General features: G+C 45.3%; 1 protein-coding gene across 1 annotated transcript in view; it reads right to left on the bottom strand.

Moving 5' to 3' along the window:
- LOC146821647 (uncharacterized) overlaps nt 1-18,915 on the bottom strand; it is a 1,582,729-nt gene that overhangs the window by 802,175 nt on the left and 761,639 nt on the right. Inside the window, exon 19 of the mRNA XM_085609888.1 lies at nt 7,101-7,187. Coding sequence (XP_085466014.1) covers nt 7,101-7,187 — 87 coding nt within the window. The remainder of the gene's footprint in view (nt 1-7,100; nt 7,188-18,915) is intronic.

The raw sequence follows: 18,915 nt of genomic DNA, 5'->3' as shown, positions 1-18,915 counted from the left end.
GTCCTCTTGACCTTTTCGCTATTGTGTTCATGTACCACTTCACCGTTAACCTTCTGGCGATTCACCTACACTCCACCACGCACCATCCCAGTCCATTGCACTTGTCCAAGTCAGCCTTGAGCGTATGTGCAAGATTCGTTCATTCGGTTCACTTCACCAGCCATACCTTAACTTCGCCTCAACAACCAGCCGCCAGATGTGTCTCTCACGTATGGCATGCAGTGCATGGTTACTGACAGTTTTTCTCACAGTATTATTAGGTTTTAACTTACCTTTCCTTTCTCTCTTATTTTTTCCCCTTCTAATTGTACAGGAATTGTAAATTCAGGCTTTTTACTCCTTCTAGTCCTGACGATGATCTATGTATTGGTTGAATAGATCGAAACGTCGTCGACCCAATGTACAAACATGCATCTTAAACGCACTTGTTAAAAATTGTGCATGTTGTTGTACCTTTAAGAAAGCTTGCCCTTGTATTTGTACTGGCTATAAGCTTCATTCTTCAGCCTGATGTATGTTTTTTGTGTTTGATTGTCTGCACTTTCTGTTTAGTTTGTAAGGACACAGGACTGTGTCCCACTCTACATTCTAATTTTATGTCAGAAATTAATTCTAATTGATCATTAAAACTTCAATGCCCGGCTGGGCATTGTATAAATGATATAGAGCCGACTCTGGTCTATATTTATCGCATGTTGCATTGTTCTTGAAGGACCTGTTGTTTTTCAAAATGATAGATGTTCATGTCCTCACTGATTTCTATAATTCCGCTATCTCTAGTATCTTGGACTCTATAGCCCATTTACAACTAAAAAATGTCTCCTCCAAAATCCCCAAACCTTGGTTCAACGACAACCTAAACGTGGAATGCCGCAACCTAAGGGCAGCTGAAAGATCCTGGAGATCCATACCCTCCACTGAACATCTAATTCACCTTAGATCTGTTAGGAATGCTTACAACAAAAAAATCAAGCGTGCAAAGGCCGACTTCTTCAGAACCCATCTTAATCAAGCCAAAAAGCACCCCAAGAAACGTTTTGAAATTGTCAAACAACAATCGGTCAAGGTCTCCAACCGCCCTGACCCGGTGATGGATTTCCATTGTGCAACTATTTGGCTGCCTTCTTCACTGAGAAAAGAAAAATCATCAATATCGACCTGAAATCAAAGAGGGCTCTTGTTCTAACCTTTGGGAGCTCTGCTCCTCTTGCCCACCAGGAGCCCTAGAGTTAGCACCAAGAACAGTGTCTCTTTGAACACCTTTACTCCCCTCAGTGAAAGAGACAGCTCACATTATGGATGACATTTTAAAAATGCTAGACCAAAATGCATCATGCCTTCTGATTCTCCTTGACCTTTGTTCTGCTTTTGACACTGTTAATCGCGACAACCTCTTATCCATTCTAGAACACAGGATCGGTCTTTCGGGGCCATTAATGCAATGGTTTACTACCTTCCTCCACAACAGATCCTAAACAGTCAAGGTGAATCAATCCCTATCTCAGCCCTGTACAGTAACTATGCGGGTTCCACAAGGGTCTGCTCTATTACCCATTCTCTTCAATTTATTCTTGGAACCATTAGCAAATGCTTTAAACTCCGCGAACATTCTTTTTCATATAGATGCGAACGATATTCAACCTTACTTGAAAATCACCTCCCCTGAAGACTTCATTTCACTCAACTCTACCCCGATGAATAACCAAAACCAGCTAACTCAGAACCACCTCATGCTCAACACCCCTTCAAAACAGAATTCCTTCTCGTAGGTCCTCCTAATCACACTCCCAAGATGGGCCTCTGGATGAAATATCTTATAGCATTCAACTGCTCTTCCCACATTAAGTCAGTTAAATCCCTCGGAATCATGCTAGACAAGCAGTTAAACATGCAGAACCATAACAGCAATGCCAGCAAGGGTGCTAAACACCAGATGAGTATACTAAGGAATCTCAAACCATTCCTTCCACAGGATGACTTCAAGCTGGCGGTACAAGCTCTGGTACTGCCAAGGCTAGACTACGGTAGCTCCACACTCTGTGGCCTTTCTAAACATAACTTGGCCCCACTAAGGGCCTCCATTAATGCCGCAGCCAGATTGATTACTGGTACAAAAAGAAACAATCACATATCCCTCGCCCTAAAATCCCTAAACTGGCTAGCAATACAAAGAAAGAATACAGCTAAAGATAGCCTGCATGACTCACAAAACCCTTCATTTCAAAACCCCTATTTATCTGGCTCACAAACTAGAATTATCTGGAGGTTGTAGATCGTCATGAGTTGCAAGTTCTTTGCTCCTGAAACCACAGATTTTCCACAAAAAGAGAGCTTTCTCAGGCTCTGCCCCAAAGATTTGGAACTCTCTTCCACTCCACTGGAAGTCCGTTGAATCTCAATCACTTTTTCTTTCAAAAAGGAAGTGAAAAAATTCCTAATAAGCAAGTTTTTGCCCTAAACGGCCGTGGCTCTACTGCTTACTTACTGCCACCTGATTGTTGCACACCTGTGAATCCCAGCGTTCGACTGCTATGCACATATATGTAACGAATGTTCTTCTCCCAGTACTGTATCCGTCCTACCCTCAATGTGATGCACTCTGATACCCGCTTGGATCTTGCTTGTGCTATGCATATATATGTAATGCTTGTCCTTTCTCACTATTATATCCTACCTATCCCAATTGTGAAGTGCTCTGATACCCGGCTGGTTCATGTTTGCGCTATATAAAACTTTATAAAGAAATACAAATAAATTTAAAAAATCCCATCAGAGAGGGGATTCGGTCCCTCCACTGCCTTCCGGTAAAAACAGGATTATTTTTAAGGCTCTCTGCACGGTCTTTCTAGCTCTGCATCATAAAAGGCTCCAGCCACCTCAACTCCCTCTTCATTGGTACTTCCAGAGTAGGCTTCTTAGATCCTCTTTTCAGAAGCAGGTGTTGGTTCCCAGATTCCATAAGGCCAGATGGGGTGGTCAGTCCATTTTGGTGGCTGCTGCCAAACTGTGGAACACCCTACCACTCCAAATCTCACAATTTGACTCTTTTGTTGCCTTAAAAAAACTGCTCTTCTCTCCCCATCTCCCTTAGCCATTGGGACTTCGCTGATTGCAGTTTGGTATCCACTACAGCTTGACACCTCAGAGTATAGTGCGCTCTATAAGTTCCAATACAATACAATACTATATTTAACAAAACCATTCTTGTTTCATGTTGATGTTCATTATGATTCACAAATTACTATCAAATTACAGACACTAGAAGTGTAGCATCTCCGAAGTGCATTTTTTAACTCAATGGTTATTATTGAATGGGACCTACTGGCATCTTAAGTGGGAATCAGTCTTTGGAATAAAAAGTATAAACATTATAACATTGCCGAGGACACATAAGCACGGATTATGAGGTAGGAGGTAATGGGTAAGGTATTTAACACATCCTGTAAACACTCACGCCAAAGTCCAGTATTTAATAAGTTTGGTAAATACCTCTTATGCTTAGCTTTATGAATGAATGAATGAAAAAACATTTATGAAGTGCGTAGCTACCGTAAGGCATCCCAGCGCTATCAGCAGACGCGGACAGAGAGGACAACTTGTTAGGTGGAATTTTGGAAAAGCTAAGTTTTAAGGAATTTCTGGAAGGGCATCAGGTTGGGCTCCCTACGTATGTGGGGAGGGAGAGCGTTCCATAGCTGAGCAGTGTTGTAAGAGAACGAACGCCCGCCACTTCTTGCTCTTTTTTTTTGGGAGGTATGGCGAATAAGAGGTGGAGGATTCTGTTAGATTAGTAGGGGGTGATCATAGATCGGCTGTTGGTTGGTTAATTCTCCCAAAAGAACTTATGCGTGATAGATAAAGCCTTGAATGTAATTCTCTCCATTATAGGCAGCCAATGAAGAATCTTCAGTGCCGGCTTGGCCGATTGCCGGTAGGGGGTCTGGAGGAGCAGGCGAGCTGCGCAGTTTTGAACGATCTGTAGCTTGGAGGTTGTAGCTTGGGGGGCTCCTAAGTAAAGGGCATTCCCATAATCCAGGCATGATAGAATAGGAGCCTGGACCACTATCTTCTTGCCTGGAACGGGAGGAGAGGAAGTATTTTGCGAGGCATCCTCAGAATGCCATAGCACGTGGACGATAGCTTTGCCACCTGATATTCAACATTTAGGGAGTGATCCAGCCACATGCCCAAGCTTTTGATCTGGTTCTTTGGTTCCGGAGCGGAGCCAAGACAGTTAGGCAATAGTAGCCCTGAATTGAAGATTGGAGAGTTGCCGAGGAGCATAAGCTCCGTCTTATCTCCATTTAGTTTCAGGCACAAGAGCTCCATCCATTTGGCTACGTTCTCCAGGCAGCGGCCTAGGCCGCCGGATGACTTTTCCGGGTGGTTTAAGGCCACCACAAGCTGTGTGTCATCAGCGTAGGTAACTATTTTTATACCAAATGGACAGACTATCTCTGCCAGCGGACTCATGTAGACATTAAACAGTGTAGGGCTCTGGGAGGATCCCTGAGGCACACCGCAGCTGAGAGACATACGCTTAGACATGATATCTCCTTCGAAGACCTGCAAGGACCTGTCTTCTAAGAAGGATTGCTGGAAGGTGATGACACCCCCGTCACCCCAAGACTCCTGAGTTTAAGAGTAAAGATGTTAGTTGACAGTGTTGAATGCAGCGCTGAGGTCCAGGAGAATAATAGCCGCCGTACCACCTTGGTCCAGAATTTTCCTGGACTCTTCAACCACTGCTAGAAGAGCTGTTTCCGTCCCCTGTTAGGGCCAGAAGCCCATATGAGAGGGGTCAAGGAGATTGTTAGATTCTAAAAACCCAGATAGGAGTGAATTAACGTGCCTCTCAAGGATTTGACTGAGCACCGGGAGAAGGAAAACAGGACGATAGTTCCCCAAATGATCCAAGTCGCAATTGGGTTTTTTAAGTACAGCTTTCACCATTGCACATTTCCATGGCAGGGGGACCACTCCAGAGGATATGGAGGTATTGATCAATTCAAGAATCACTGAGAGTATTGTTCCAGTGGCTGAGGTCAAAGCATGAGGAGGGGCGGGATCCCTAGGGGAGCCTGATTTAACAAGAGCCGAGATGAACTCTAATGTGTTAAGGTCCAACAGAGCAATTTGTTCCAACAATGCTTGGGTACAATGAGGTGAGACAATCGTAGGAGACAGGTCTTTATGACCGTCTGTGAGGGGGAAAGTTATATATATGTTTTGAATTTTCTCATGGAAAAACTCTGCCAAATCGTTGCAGCGGGCAAGGGTGCCATCAGTGGTTGCTTGTGGAGGGGGCAATTTAAGGAGAGTTTTGGCGATGCAGAAGATTTCCCATGGGGAATTAGATGCAAGCCTGATTTTTTCCTCAAAGTAGGCAGCTTGTGCGGATTTGATTCCAGCTTGAAAGATTTTAATCGCCTCCTTATACTTTAGTTTGCTAGATTCCACTTAGTCCCTTCTCCAGTTTCTCTATAATCTTTTTCAGATTTGTTTAAGTTCACAGAGCTTAGGGGAGTACCATGGGGAGATCTTGGGCCTGACTTTTTTTATGTGTAGATTTTTTGGGAAGATCATAGTCTAGAGAGGACTTGATCCAATTGTTAAATTTATCATTGGCAGAGATGGGATTCGGATCGCTAAGGTGCCTAGTGGCTTCGTGAGCTGAGACCCATTGTTCTAGGGGAAGCTTAGACCAGGCGAGTTCCTGACTCCCAACTAAACTAAATGAGGCAAATGGACCCGTGATGTCCCATGACAGAGGGATCAGAAAGTGGTCTGACCACTGCAGCGGGGCTGGGAACCCCACTAAAAATTCCTCACTATTCGTAAAAATGGGATACTGTAGATGCCCCTTGACGTAGATGGCTCCAGAGACTCTTTGTTTGAACTGGAGTGCTGAGAGATTCCTAACTAACTCAGAAGCAGTAGAGTCTATGGGTTTGTCTAAATGTAGGTTAAGATCACTTAATATAGTAAAGTTGGAAGGGGAACTGGCTTGGTTAGCAATGGTTTCGGGAAGAGCTTAGAGAAATTGTCCATAGGCTCCGGGTGAACGATATATTAATAGGCCTGAGAACGTGAGGCTAGGCGAGCAGCCCATAGAAAAGGAAAGATTCTCGCAGTCCGGTAGAGGGTCAGCTGTGATGCAACATTTAAACAGGTCTCTGTAAATAACTGCAATGCCACCACCTGTGCCGCTCTTACGATCTAACCGCTGAATAAGGTAGCCATGAGGGAGGGATGGTGCAAGGACTGGATCGGACTCCTTGTTGAACCAGGTTTTGGTTAGAAACAGAGCATAGGGGCACTTGGTCTTTACTCCAGATTATGAGTTATTACACAAAACATCAGCACTTTCTATGCTAAATGTCATATTTAGCAGAATTTACTGCACATTTTATCCCCCCTAAATACCGAAAGTTTGACAGGGGATAATAGCAGGAAGGTGCAGTAATTAACATATCATTCAGCATTCCAATCCCTGTGTAAACTCCTGTTTTCACAAGAAGCAGCATTCACTCCATCTCATCATCGTGGCAACGCCATTCATTAATTCTTTAACTTCACTTATGAACACCAGATTCTAAATCTGATTATTCAGTGCTATGATATGGCAATATTGCTACCTTATAATGGAATTCCAACCTGCTCTGACAGTGCTGCCTCTCTACTCTCATTGGGAGTAGACAGCACAGTTTGAGAGGGAAGCAAAGGTGCTTGGGGTGGGTGGCAGGTGGCCAGGTACTTTATTTTTATTATAGGAAGGAAGGTTATGCTATCTATTGCTCCCCCATTACTCCTCTGCGCTTGCATAGCAGTTGAGAACACGGCCAGATTATTTTGGGGGCATACATAACATAACATTATAGATGGGTAATAAGTGAATAAGGTGGACGTTTTTCACCTCAGGGTTCTGATTAACATCATGGAAAATTGTCACTCAAAACCCTCAGTGAGAAAATACCCATTATTTACTGTTATACATCTATGATTCTTATTGGATTTTTTTTTAAATGTCAGCTGTGTTGTTGTATGTATATAATATCTGCATCAGTATATCTCATCACAAATTTGCTCTTTATACTTACCTTGCTCGATATTTTCCACACTGAGATCCTTTTCAGGAATGGCTGTGGTAGTCGTGGAAAGATCCTCAGGCTTTTCTGTTTCAGGTGCTATAAAAAAGGTTGAAACAGTGACTATCTATACACTCAAAAAGCTATATATATTACATTGCTAGAATATCTAGGATACTTTAAAATGTTTTAATATTGTCTACTGATCGCTCTACTGAAATGGGCAACTGAGGCTCCATCATGGGGTTGAGGTGGGACTAGCTGTTACCGGATATCTAGAGATGCAGATTCCCATAAGCAATCCTAAAGTATTGTGGGTTGTATTTATTTATCAACTCATAAATGGTTTGTACTTAGGGTGTGTAAGAAGGATTATGTTTTTTCAAAAGTCTAGCGTCAGATAAAATTGGGGAACGTATGCTAGAATCAATACAATTTCAACATGGAAATATTGGCAAGACTACCACAATGTGTTAATAGATGTTGCCATGGCTTGCATTCACAAATGACCCTCCCATAAGTCATTGCAACAAAAAATGGTTGTTCACCTCTCTAGACGGGGTCAATGTTTGAGGCTTGAATCCACTTGACCCACAGTACTACTACCACAGTGGGACATGTTGTAATTAAATATAATGAAATCTACTTTTATATTAGAGAGGATCATTCCATACAATATTGTGATCTGCCACGCCCATCCCCAACGTCTCATTTGAAGCAGGTATCTCCTGTCATCTTTGATTCAGTGGCCATGGCTATCCATTTCTATCTAAGCTCATGATAGTCACCTCTCCTTATGACTGGATGGCATATATGAGAATGTTGTGCTTCTGCCATACATTCTAGCAGATGAATTACTTGGTTACAGTTGACTTCCAACAGAATGGAATCATTATGTCTGAAGAGGAGCAAGTTTTTAGGACATAACATAGTATGTATATAGGTGGACTGCTGTGTAAAAATGGTTGATCGCATTAACTTTACATCATTTTTTGGATAGAGTAATGTTAAAATCTGGTTTGCAATGTCAACATAATCGACGCCATCTTGTCCCCTCTCAGGCCCACACGCTGAAAACGCGCGACGGCCATTTTAGGCACCATGACCTCATTGCCGATCGCCAGCGCGTCCCTCTGGCGCTGCGAACATCCCCCCGCGCGCCGGCCACCCCCGCTCTCTCATACATGGGCCATAAACCCTCTCCTTCTGCGCGACCCTGCAATGGAACCACATCCCACGCCTGACCGACACCTTCTTTCATCCCATACATGGTCATACATCCCTTTGATAACCCCCTTCCTCTGTGCCCGATTGTTCGAACCGATCCCAGGCCATCACCTAGCCCTGCGGATGCAGTTTATTGCCCCTACTGTAAGGGAAACACCCCACATCAAAGGGATTACAGAAGATCAAGGCCCCCCACCCCCTGAGACCCGACCAGTCGCACACACCCCCGGGAATTGGCGGAATGTCCAGCTGTGTGATAGCCATCTCCTACTGTGGGTAGGGTGGGGACTTCTACTGTAGATATGTGTGGGAACGAGCTTGAAGCGGGGATTCCGAGGATGTTCTTTCATGTATCAAAGCAATCTCAAGAATGTGCCATGTACAATAAACCGTGTAATAAAGCAATAAACTTGTGTATAAGAGGCCAGGCCACAGAGATGTGGTTAGTGCACCTCGTGACGATACCTTGCTGTCTGATCTGATGTGTTCTCCTCCGGAGAGAATAAAACTTTGTTTCCTGCCTTCCAGTCTCCGGCGCCTGCCTCTTTTTTGGTTAATTTTCGAATGGTATAAGAGGCGATTACCGCCGGGCAATACTCGAAAGGTTATCGACTGCAACTGCCGCTACCATTTAACAATTGGCGTCCCAAGCGTGGGGCCCATCAGCGACACGTGGATCCAGTGGGAGAGGTCCCGACGACAGAGTGAACGGCTGCAGCGATCGGGAGAGCTCCTGCCTGATAGACCCTCGTCTGGCAGCCGATCATCCGAACTTCACTGGTTCCGAGCAGACCTCTCTCGAGTGATCTACGGTCCTGACTGGGAACCATCAGGAGTGCCGTGGCAAATACGGAGAGTAGAGGACGATCGGGCACTGGAGGTGGAAGACGGGAAACTGTCCATGCGGTCCGGGTAAGGTCGTGTAACACGACGAATTACGAAACGATTGATTGATTGATTGAAAATACTAGTATTGCTCATTGATTGCTCTTTTTGAGGTCTTCGCTGCCTACAAACGGGGAAGAGTAGAAATACTCTCTCTCCCATTGCAGATAGTGAAGGGTAGGTAACGCGGACTTTTGTCCCCCATTGTAATCTGTCGTGCCTATTTTCCTCCCCACTGATTGACTGTCCGAATATTGATTGTTTTGAAGAATAGTACTTCTTGAGATATTCTCTGTTTGCAAATAACGTAGAATAGAAATATTCTGTCTAGTCTTTGCAGATAGTGAAGGATAGGTAACGCAGACTTTTTTCCCCCATTGTAACCCGTCGTGCCTATCTCTTTCTCACCATTGATTGATTGATTGTCCGAACACTAGTTGTTCGATATTGGTTCTTTGGAGGTATTCTCTGCTTGCAAATAACGTGGAATAGAGATATTCTGTCTAGTCTTTGCAAGCAGTGAAAAGATAGGTAGTGCAGACTTTTGTCCCCGTTGTAACCCGTCATGCCTATCTTCTCCCCGCTGATTGGTAGTTGGTTCTGCCCGGACCGCTTATTAGAGGTGAACCATCCGGCTCCACTGGAAAGCACCCCTAATAAGGACATATTTACTAAATATGGATCAGTCGCTGTAGCCTACAACAAACTAGGGCATAAAAATCGCTATAGAGAAACAAAAATGATCGAGAGAGACCAGTAGACCACAGATGGGACCCTTTTGACCCTACAAAAATAAGAAACACTAGGAAATAGCCCTTTGCGAAAAATATGAAACTAGGGGAAGGAGCCAAGCTCATGGTCGAGATGGCCACGAGGTAGCTCGGCTCCATGGCTCTCGTTGTCTAAACATGTTTGCCCTACCACCCACCCCACCCAGTAAACCCAACAAAATCCTGCACAAATGGAAGTCTGCCGATACCCACCATCAACGTTACCGAACTGGGCTAGATCGCGCACAATTGGGCTATGTCATTTTCCGGTTACGCAGTGACATCCTTGTGCTCGTTGCCAGATTACAAATATATACAACACTCCAACAAAGTAGTATGGTTAAAACGTTTTAATAACTTGTAGGTATATGCAACACTCCAACAGGGTAAACATGCTAAAACACGTTTTTTAACTATTTACATGATAGCCTGCTGCAAATCCCAAAGCATTCACGTCCACATGACATAGTCCTAGCCCCTCCTTCCTCGAAATAGCAACATTGGCCTGTTTTGGGCGGTTTTTTAATCGGCTTGGGCTATAAAAGGCCCACAAAGTCCACTGGCCTGTGAGGCGGCATCAGTGGTGGAATATTGTGCGAATAGGCCGGAGGCTACACGACGCGCCAAGACCAGGACGGCATAAGAGGTGGTGTCCAACAAGTGTACTGGTCTTGCCAATCTAACTATGCTGCACAGATCGACAACGAAGGGTGCCCTGGCGGGGGGGAAGCGACGCGAACGGGCCTCCCCCGCCTCCCCAGGTGGAGGCTCACCAGCTGAGAAGGCACCCCTGCCGTTTCACTCGCCTTCCAGCTGAGTAGGCGCCCCTGCACTCGCCAACCAGCTGAGTAGGCGCCCCTGTACTCGCCGACCAGCTGAGAAGGCACCCCTGCCGTTTCACTCGCCGTCCAGCTGAGTATGCGCCCCTGCACTCACCGGCCAGCTGCAGCAGGGGAACCATTTACGTATCGCCTACCGGACGATCACCCAGGCGCGGGTTCCTTTCTGCACCAAGATTGCCATTAGCGTTCGACGCAAGAAGTGGGCCCCCGCAGCCAAGTGGTCGGGGGGACCCACCCCGGTGGCTGTAATGAAGAGCTGCTGCTGCCACTGGACTCTCAAAATGGCGGTCGGCTCTTCAGATTCAGGCCTGGTTCACTAAAAGATGGCTCTGGGCTACCTTGGAACTCGGAAGCTTGCCTGCTCGGGCGTGGGCCACACCCTTGAAAACGTCCTCTCAGCTTTGCAGATTCTGCGGGAGTCTTTGGCCCTCGACTCCCACGGACTTCCGGTGGGGGCAACCGCCGCTATTGCTCGATCATTCCACATTAACTTGTCTTTGCCCCGGGCTGCAGCCATCTTGCCTCCGTTTGGTGCCGTGAGAGAGACTGATTCAAGGCGTCGGCAGAGAGACCCGCCTGCTGTCCCGCCCTAAGAACAGATCACGGCATTGCTGCGAGACCGTGGTGACGCCATGCTGACGCAAGCTTCTGTTTGAATTATCAGGAGACACTGTAGCCTATCCGCTCGGATCAGTTCCGCTGGAACCTCAACATGACCCGGTAGGAACAAAAACTGTGCTTCCCCACCCCCGAATCACGATTCATGCTGTCTGTTCTTTCCGTTGGCGCTAACGAAAGTTCTCGAACTGCCGAAAGGGATTCTGGTCCGGCAGCCAGTTAGTGGAAGGACTTAGACTGTACACTGGACCCACCCGACCTCGCCCCAAAATGGCGCCGATGTGGGAGGGGCCTACAACTCCTTATGGCATTTCGGTTACTTGACATTTATGTTAAAAGGATATGAATGCGATGTTTTTACACATGATGGGCGGAGGGACGGGGAGGGTACTGATCGGCCATACGGACAACCTTATTAATGCTGGCCTTCCCATTTTTATTATCATTTTTATTTTTATTTTTTCATGTTAAGGTAGTGTTGCTCATGATACTCGACGCCTCTCACACCGTGGCCGGCCTGTAACGGTTGTAGGCCCGTATTTGTATACTGACATTGTTTTCAATAAAGGGCTTTTTGAAGGAATTACGGAATCAGCGTCATAACAAATCATCTCGGTTGGTAAAGTTTTTTAATGACTGTTACTCCCAAGCAATAGAAGGCAGATAATGCAGACCCTTTTCCTATTTTTGCCTGAATTGTGGATTAATGAAATTTGTACCCATCACGCCTGTCTTTTTCAGAGTTGTTAGAAAATGGTTGGCTATAGCTTAAGGTATCTGCCGAATGCAAGGTACGGTACCTTGCCCCATAATATGCGACCGATTGAGAAACAAATGCACGACAAGGGAACCCGAATTTAGGAGACGAATAAAATGGAGCATCTTGTATAGTCGAAAGGAAGGATATAGTAGGTCTGTGGTATTACCCGCTCCTGCAGCTAGCCTGGTACGTGGTAAGTAGAACTTTTTCGTGTCTACGCGCGCTAACGTACTTTGAATGCCGCACCCCCCCCCCCCTTCTTTTCTTCTCTATAGGTCACATCGGAGTTCCGACTGAAGAATGGAGTGGACATGGACCGCACCATGCTCAATGTAGGGAAAAGCATAGACAAACGTTGTGGGATGGTGCGTGAAGTGCAGACCACCACTGGGAACGTGAAAAACTGTATGTTATGACTCTGCGTATGTGCCCTGATTGTACGGTATGAATGTGTATGCATTTCATGTGTGCTTGGGTCGCTGGAAGAGAACGTCATCGTATGACTGGAGTGCTTGTCTACCGATCAAAGGGAGGGGAGTAAAAAGTCTGACACCCCCCCAAAATGAATTACGGAAAATACTGAAAATACGCAGCATGCATAGGAAAGAGGACAGGAAAGGAGAGGTCCCCATACTCAACGTAGCTCTGTGTCTTCGTCTTAAGTTTCTGCGCTTGATGTATGTACTGTTACGCCCTATCCGGTATTTGTGTGTACGTGATCGCCGAATTTATGTTTTTCCCCCGCTTGTGTTTTCTTACGTAGAAACTGACCCGTGCTACTCCATGTTGTGTGTACACCAAGTAGCCTATTATCGTACACATGTCTCTCTCTCTCTCGTTTTATGTCGTACGTGTACCAAACAGCCTACTTGATGCGCACCTCTCTCTCTCTCTCTCTCTCTCTCTCTCTCTCTCTCTCTCTCTCTCTCTCTCTCTCTCTCTCTCTCTCTCTCTCTCTCTCTCTCTCTCTCTCTCTCTCCCTCGCTGAAGGCTCTCTTGCCCTTTTTCTTTTTGAATAAATTAACAACACTATACCTCCTCAGTATGTGTATAATTGGCCTAAAACACGACAGTGTTCGAACAAATTGACAGAAGCAAAACGACCATATTTTACCACATTACTACCTCTCCTTTCTGTAAAATGTTGAACTTAACTGGCTGAGAAAGAAAGGACAGGTACGACGACTGATGTCTCCCAATCTGGCCCTCATCACGGGGACTATATGTCAGTGGTTTTCGTTTTAGAGCTCTAACAACACCACCTCCACCGCTCAGAATCGCCCCGCCCAATTGCTCAGAACTGGAACGTCTAAGCACCCCGTCCTCCCAGAATAGCCCCAGTTTTGTACTAGCCGTCCCAGGGTATTTTGAATAATACAGCTGATGACTTTATTTTCTGAAGATACATCGCCTAAACTAATGAGGGTTACCTATTGTCTCCAGCAAGAAAAAAATGTTTAGCTTGTGTCCCTCCCCGAAATAGATATTTGTGAACCCATGACAGTAGCACCTTGCACTTCTTCATAAACTTAGCAGTCCTCGGAGAAAAATGTGAATTAACAGAGCTTGTGTTAGAAGAACGAGTTTCTACTGGAGAAGCCGGTTCAAATTTTGATAGACCAGAAAGTTGACAGATGTCAGGCCTCCTGCGACGATTATAAGGTACAGGAATAGACACCTAGCAGGCCAGACGATGGAAATTTGCAGGAACACGCACAAAACATGCACCACAGCAATGATTAATAAGTCAGTAACATACACCGACATAAGAGTTAATAGACATCCATCATAGAGCGACCGATAAAACATTTCCCCGACTACTCGGTGGTTGGGAGAGAGAATGAAGTGCGTAAATGTCTTCCCTGCCAGCTCTCTAAGATTTTGTTTCTTGTACTCATTCAAAGATAACATGCAGTCATCGGAAGAGAGGGGTCGGACGTGACGCACAGCCTGGCTGCGGTTCATGGAACACCTCTGGCATCGACCAAGGGGGAGCCACGAAGCAAAAGGATGCGGGACGAGGCACCATTCTCAGCATGTAAAACGATAGAACGAAAAGCTATCCCGAAGCCCCCTGCTCGCTGATCAGCTCGTGCCTGAAGTCCCAACCCGTCGGGCCCGATTGATGGGCCCAGTGCTGAAAGATTCTGCTCTCCTTGGCCCACTTTTTTGATCCGATCCCACTCCACCCCCTCTTCCCTCGGCCTTCCAAAGCACCCCTATTTTGAACTTGACTTGACAAAAGAAGAATGAAAAGCGGGTACTCCGTCTCAAGGTACCTATGATAAGACCAGTCAAGGGACAGGACAAAACAGGACTGTGCTCCAAGAGCAAAGAATGGTCACACCCTGCAACGCGAAAGCCTGGATTTAAGCTGGACCTTAGCTCCACCGCCGGTGCTCAACAGTGCCAACGAAAGAAGAAGAACAATGAGAGCTTACCAGTGATGGCTCGATGCAATAAGACACTGGAAAGAAGAAACACCCCCTCCCTGACTGAAACTCATGTTGATTTGTATTCCTCTCCCAACCACTTTTGAATTGACTATCTTCCAATCAAGTTTCCAACGTCCTTTATCGGTCTCTTCCAACTACACACTAATATCTAAGAAACATTAGCTGGGTATAAATGACAATTGTATAGCATCAACCATACACCTGACTATGCTGTTTGGTTTGATCCACACAAAGTCTAGGCCTTGAGTAATGTGCATAATATTCCTTGTCTTGCCGGACCACCTCTTACGGTATCAAATTTGTGTTCAAGCGAGCTTCCCTCCACCTATCTCCGGGCCTGACATATGACGCAGCTGATGTAATTTTGTATACGCTACCTCCTCGCCTGTCACATCAACCACATGTAACTATGTACAATTGTGTCAGATTGTTCCTGTCTGTCCTAAAACTCTGTACTTTTAAAACAGGAACGCATGAAAGCATTTACGATATTACGGCTAAGAGGTTAGCGAAGGTGAATGTCAGCTAGACAAGCTGGCTAGATATGTTGAAAAGGGAGGACTGTTAAAATCTGGTTTGCAATGTCAACATAATCGACGCCATCTTGTCCCCTCTCAGGCCCGCACGCTGAAAACGCGAGACGGCCATTTTAGGCACCATGACCTCATTGCCGATCGCCAGCGCGCCCCTCTGGCGCTGCAAAAACATCCCCCCGCGCGCCGGCCACCCCCGCTCTCTCATACATGGGCCATAAACCCTCTCCTTCTGCGCGACCCTGCCATGGAACCACATCCCACGCCTGACCGACACCTTCTTTCATCCCATACATGGTCATACATCCCTTTGATAACCCCCTTCCTCTGTGCCCGATTGTTCGAACCGATCCCAGGCCATCACCTAGCCCTGCGGATGCAGTTTATTGCCCCTACTGTAAGGGAAACACCCCACATCAAAGGGATTACAGAAGATCGAAGACCCCCCACCCCCTGAGACCCGACCAGTCGCAAACACCCCCGGGAATTGGCGGAATGTCCAGCTGTGTGATAGCCATCTCCTACTGTGGGTAGGGTGGGGACTTCTACTGTAGATATGTGTGGGAACGAGCTTGAAGCGGGGATTCCGAGGATGTTCTTTCATGTATCAAAGCAATCTCAAGAATGTGCCATGTACAATAAACCGTGTAATAAAGCAATAAACTTGTGTATAAGAGGCCAGGCCACAGAGATGTGGTTAGTGCACCTCGTGACGATACCTTGCTGTCTGATCTGATGTGTTCTCCTCCGGAGAGAATAAAACTTTGTTTCCTGCCTTCCAGTCTCCGGCGCCTGCCTCTTTTTTGGTTAATTTTTGAATGGTATAAGAGGCGATTACCGCCGGGCAATACTCGAAAGGTTATCGACTGCAACTGCCGCTACCATTTAACAGTAACAAGCAGGTACAAAGCCAGTAGGTGCTGCTTTTTATCAAGAAAGCAGTGGCATTCATATTTGATGCACAAATCTATACCCAAGGCAACTGGGCCAGTAACATACATACATAAATGAACACAAAGCCTCCTACATGTGACAGTAGTGCTCAAATAATGGTAAAATTACAAAGCCACATGCTTTCCTACCTTGGCACTAATCCTATATTCCTGCTGCTCTCTTTTGCTGTCCAGTAAAAAATGGATTTGATCAAATTGTCAAATTCATCCTTAACATACCATATCATGCTCAAAAGGAAAGGAAAAGGAGTAGAAATATAACTTAGTAATTCATACTGGTATCCTGCAATGGTGGCTGAACAGGGACAGATTATGTTTGATGAGAAATTAACTAAACACAGTATGCCAGCAATGGAATAGAGTAGGTATGAACTGCTGCACTTTATGAATACGCCAAATGAAATTAACCTTTACCTGAACTCTACTTGTGTAGACTAAGGTATGATTCCAAGTTTGGCAGTCCGATGGACCGCCAAACCTGTGGTGGCGCTGCAGCTACTGTAGTCTGATCATTGTATGGCAGTTGGACCGCCATAGGACCACAGCTACCACCGGCGATCCGCCATTCCAGGTAGTCTAGCATCAGTCTGGGGCCGCAATAAGCTGGTGGTGCGTCTGCGGCACCACCAAGCATATTAAGAGTTTCCTCATTCTACAGTTTTCATGGCTGTGAGCCTTCCATGAAAACTGTGGCGGTTAGGAAACTAAGGGGGTCCTTTAGCCTCTGGGACTGGTGATGCATGGAGGGGGGCACATGGGGTGCCTCGCTGTCTGTTGGCAACCCTTGTTCCTACATGGCATGGACTTGACAGTCAATGCCGTACTGGAATACGCTATGGCTTTCCATTGCGCTGCCTTTCTAAGGCTCACATACAAGTCTTTGAAAGGCACCGCCGTGGGACCGCCACCGCAGGACCGCCCGACCTGTATTCCAATCAGAATATGGTGGGTGGCCACACTACATGTTTGGCGGTCTTGCAGCAGGGCGCTGGCATGGTAGCACGGAGAAAGACCGCCAATCTCAAAATCAAGCCCTTAGCCTGACAAACATACATACAATCTGCATTTCAGCAGTTAACTCCTGACATCGCTTAGCTAGATCCAGTGCTGGTTAAGACCATCCAGCACTGCACTACTGCATTTTATGTAGATCTGTTAGTCAACAATGAGAATTGTATGAATGCTGATTCTTCTTTATATGTGAATAAACTTCATCTAAAAGAACTTTGCCTTGTCATTACACCTGCCATGATGCCTACAACAACACAGCATTTCTTTTACGTTGGCACAGTTAATATTTTCACAGTAATGTTGTGTGATGAATTTTTATGCATTAACACAAAATACAGACATAGACTCACAAATACTGGTCTGGTGAAATGCTGTGTAAAGCATATCTCATATTTAAGGCCATGTCCATAATGACATAGTTCACACCTGTTGAAAATGAGCTATTAATATGACAATTGAGGGGACAAAGGGTGTGTAGGGAGGTAAAAGAATAAGAGAAGTTTATAAATGGAGAGTGATGCAAGCTGAATATATGCGTGAGAGAGAGAAAGCCTGGAAGTGGGTTGAAGATAAAAATTACATGTTAGAGAAAAGAAGGGAGGGTGGATGAGAGGGGGAAAGGAAATGAGTGAGATAACGTAATTAACAGCAGTTATCACAATGGTGCACTACCCCGCTGGATGGAAGTGAGACCCTCCTAGAACAGCTAGGTTTCCACTTCTAATGTGCTGTGGATCAATCTGCAGTATCCTCCGCGCCCACTGACACTCTCTAGATGGTAGCCAGCCAATTTGCATTAAAGGTGGGCGAGCTAGATAAGAGCAGCTGCAGCTGGCAGTGATGGAGTAGGTAAGTCTGCTTTCTGCTTGTTTCATAGACACTAAACCAACATTTACACTCTGTACAACATGTGCCACACACCCTGGAAGCTTTTGCCACATATTGGAATCATATAACTGTAAGAAACTGGCTCTATATATACTGCACCAAAGTGAGGGACAGTGTGTATAGACTCCAAGGGTCTCCAGAGGTTTGGCAGAGGTTAAAGTTAGATAGAACCTTACTCTCTAAAGTTGTAGCTTGGTCGAGCAGTAAGGCAGTATCAGAGGACAGTGTTAAGCATTTGATGTACACACTCAGTCAGCAAATGAATTCACACATTCAAGAACTGAACTGTAGGCCAATTGTTTTGTATAAAAAAAAATACTGTTGTTTTATTTCTAGAATCAAGCAAGCCTGGCACAGTTCAAAATTGCAGTGTAATTTGTACTGGTCTTGGTTACAGGTTTAAGTAAGCAGTTTGCAACACTTTGCAGGTATAGTACATTCGAATGAATGGGCTTTTTAAGTAAAATGCAGTTAATTACTTTTCAGATTACTTTTACTAACACAGGGCTGGATCCTAGATTCAGCCCTGGGACATTGCCTGAAAACAGGTGAGTAAATGCGTTTTAGTTAGAGGTACGATTTTGAAAGAATATTATTACATTTCAAAAGTTGACACTTAAAAACCTTTTTCACATAGAATCACCAATATTATCCTATGGGAGGAAATTCACTTAGCAGGTAAGTTATGTTAACGATACTTTTTCTTACTCAGTGCTGGATACCTAGATTCAGCACTTGGACATTTCCTGAAAACAGTTGAGAAAATGCGTATTGGTTATTCGGCTGATTTTTAAGGAATATTTGTAATTTTCAAAAGTCGACACAAACTTTTTGGGAGAAAAAGTGTCAATGTTATTCTATGAGGAATAAGAGGTTATCCGTTT

The sequence above is a fragment of the Triturus cristatus genome, chromosome 6 (assembly GCF_964204655.1).
Source record: "Triturus cristatus chromosome 6, aTriCri1.1, whole genome shotgun sequence".
Classification (NCBI taxonomy): domain Eukaryota; kingdom Metazoa; phylum Chordata; class Amphibia; order Caudata; family Salamandridae; genus Triturus; species Triturus cristatus.
This window is presented reverse-complemented; position numbering and strand designations above follow the sequence as displayed.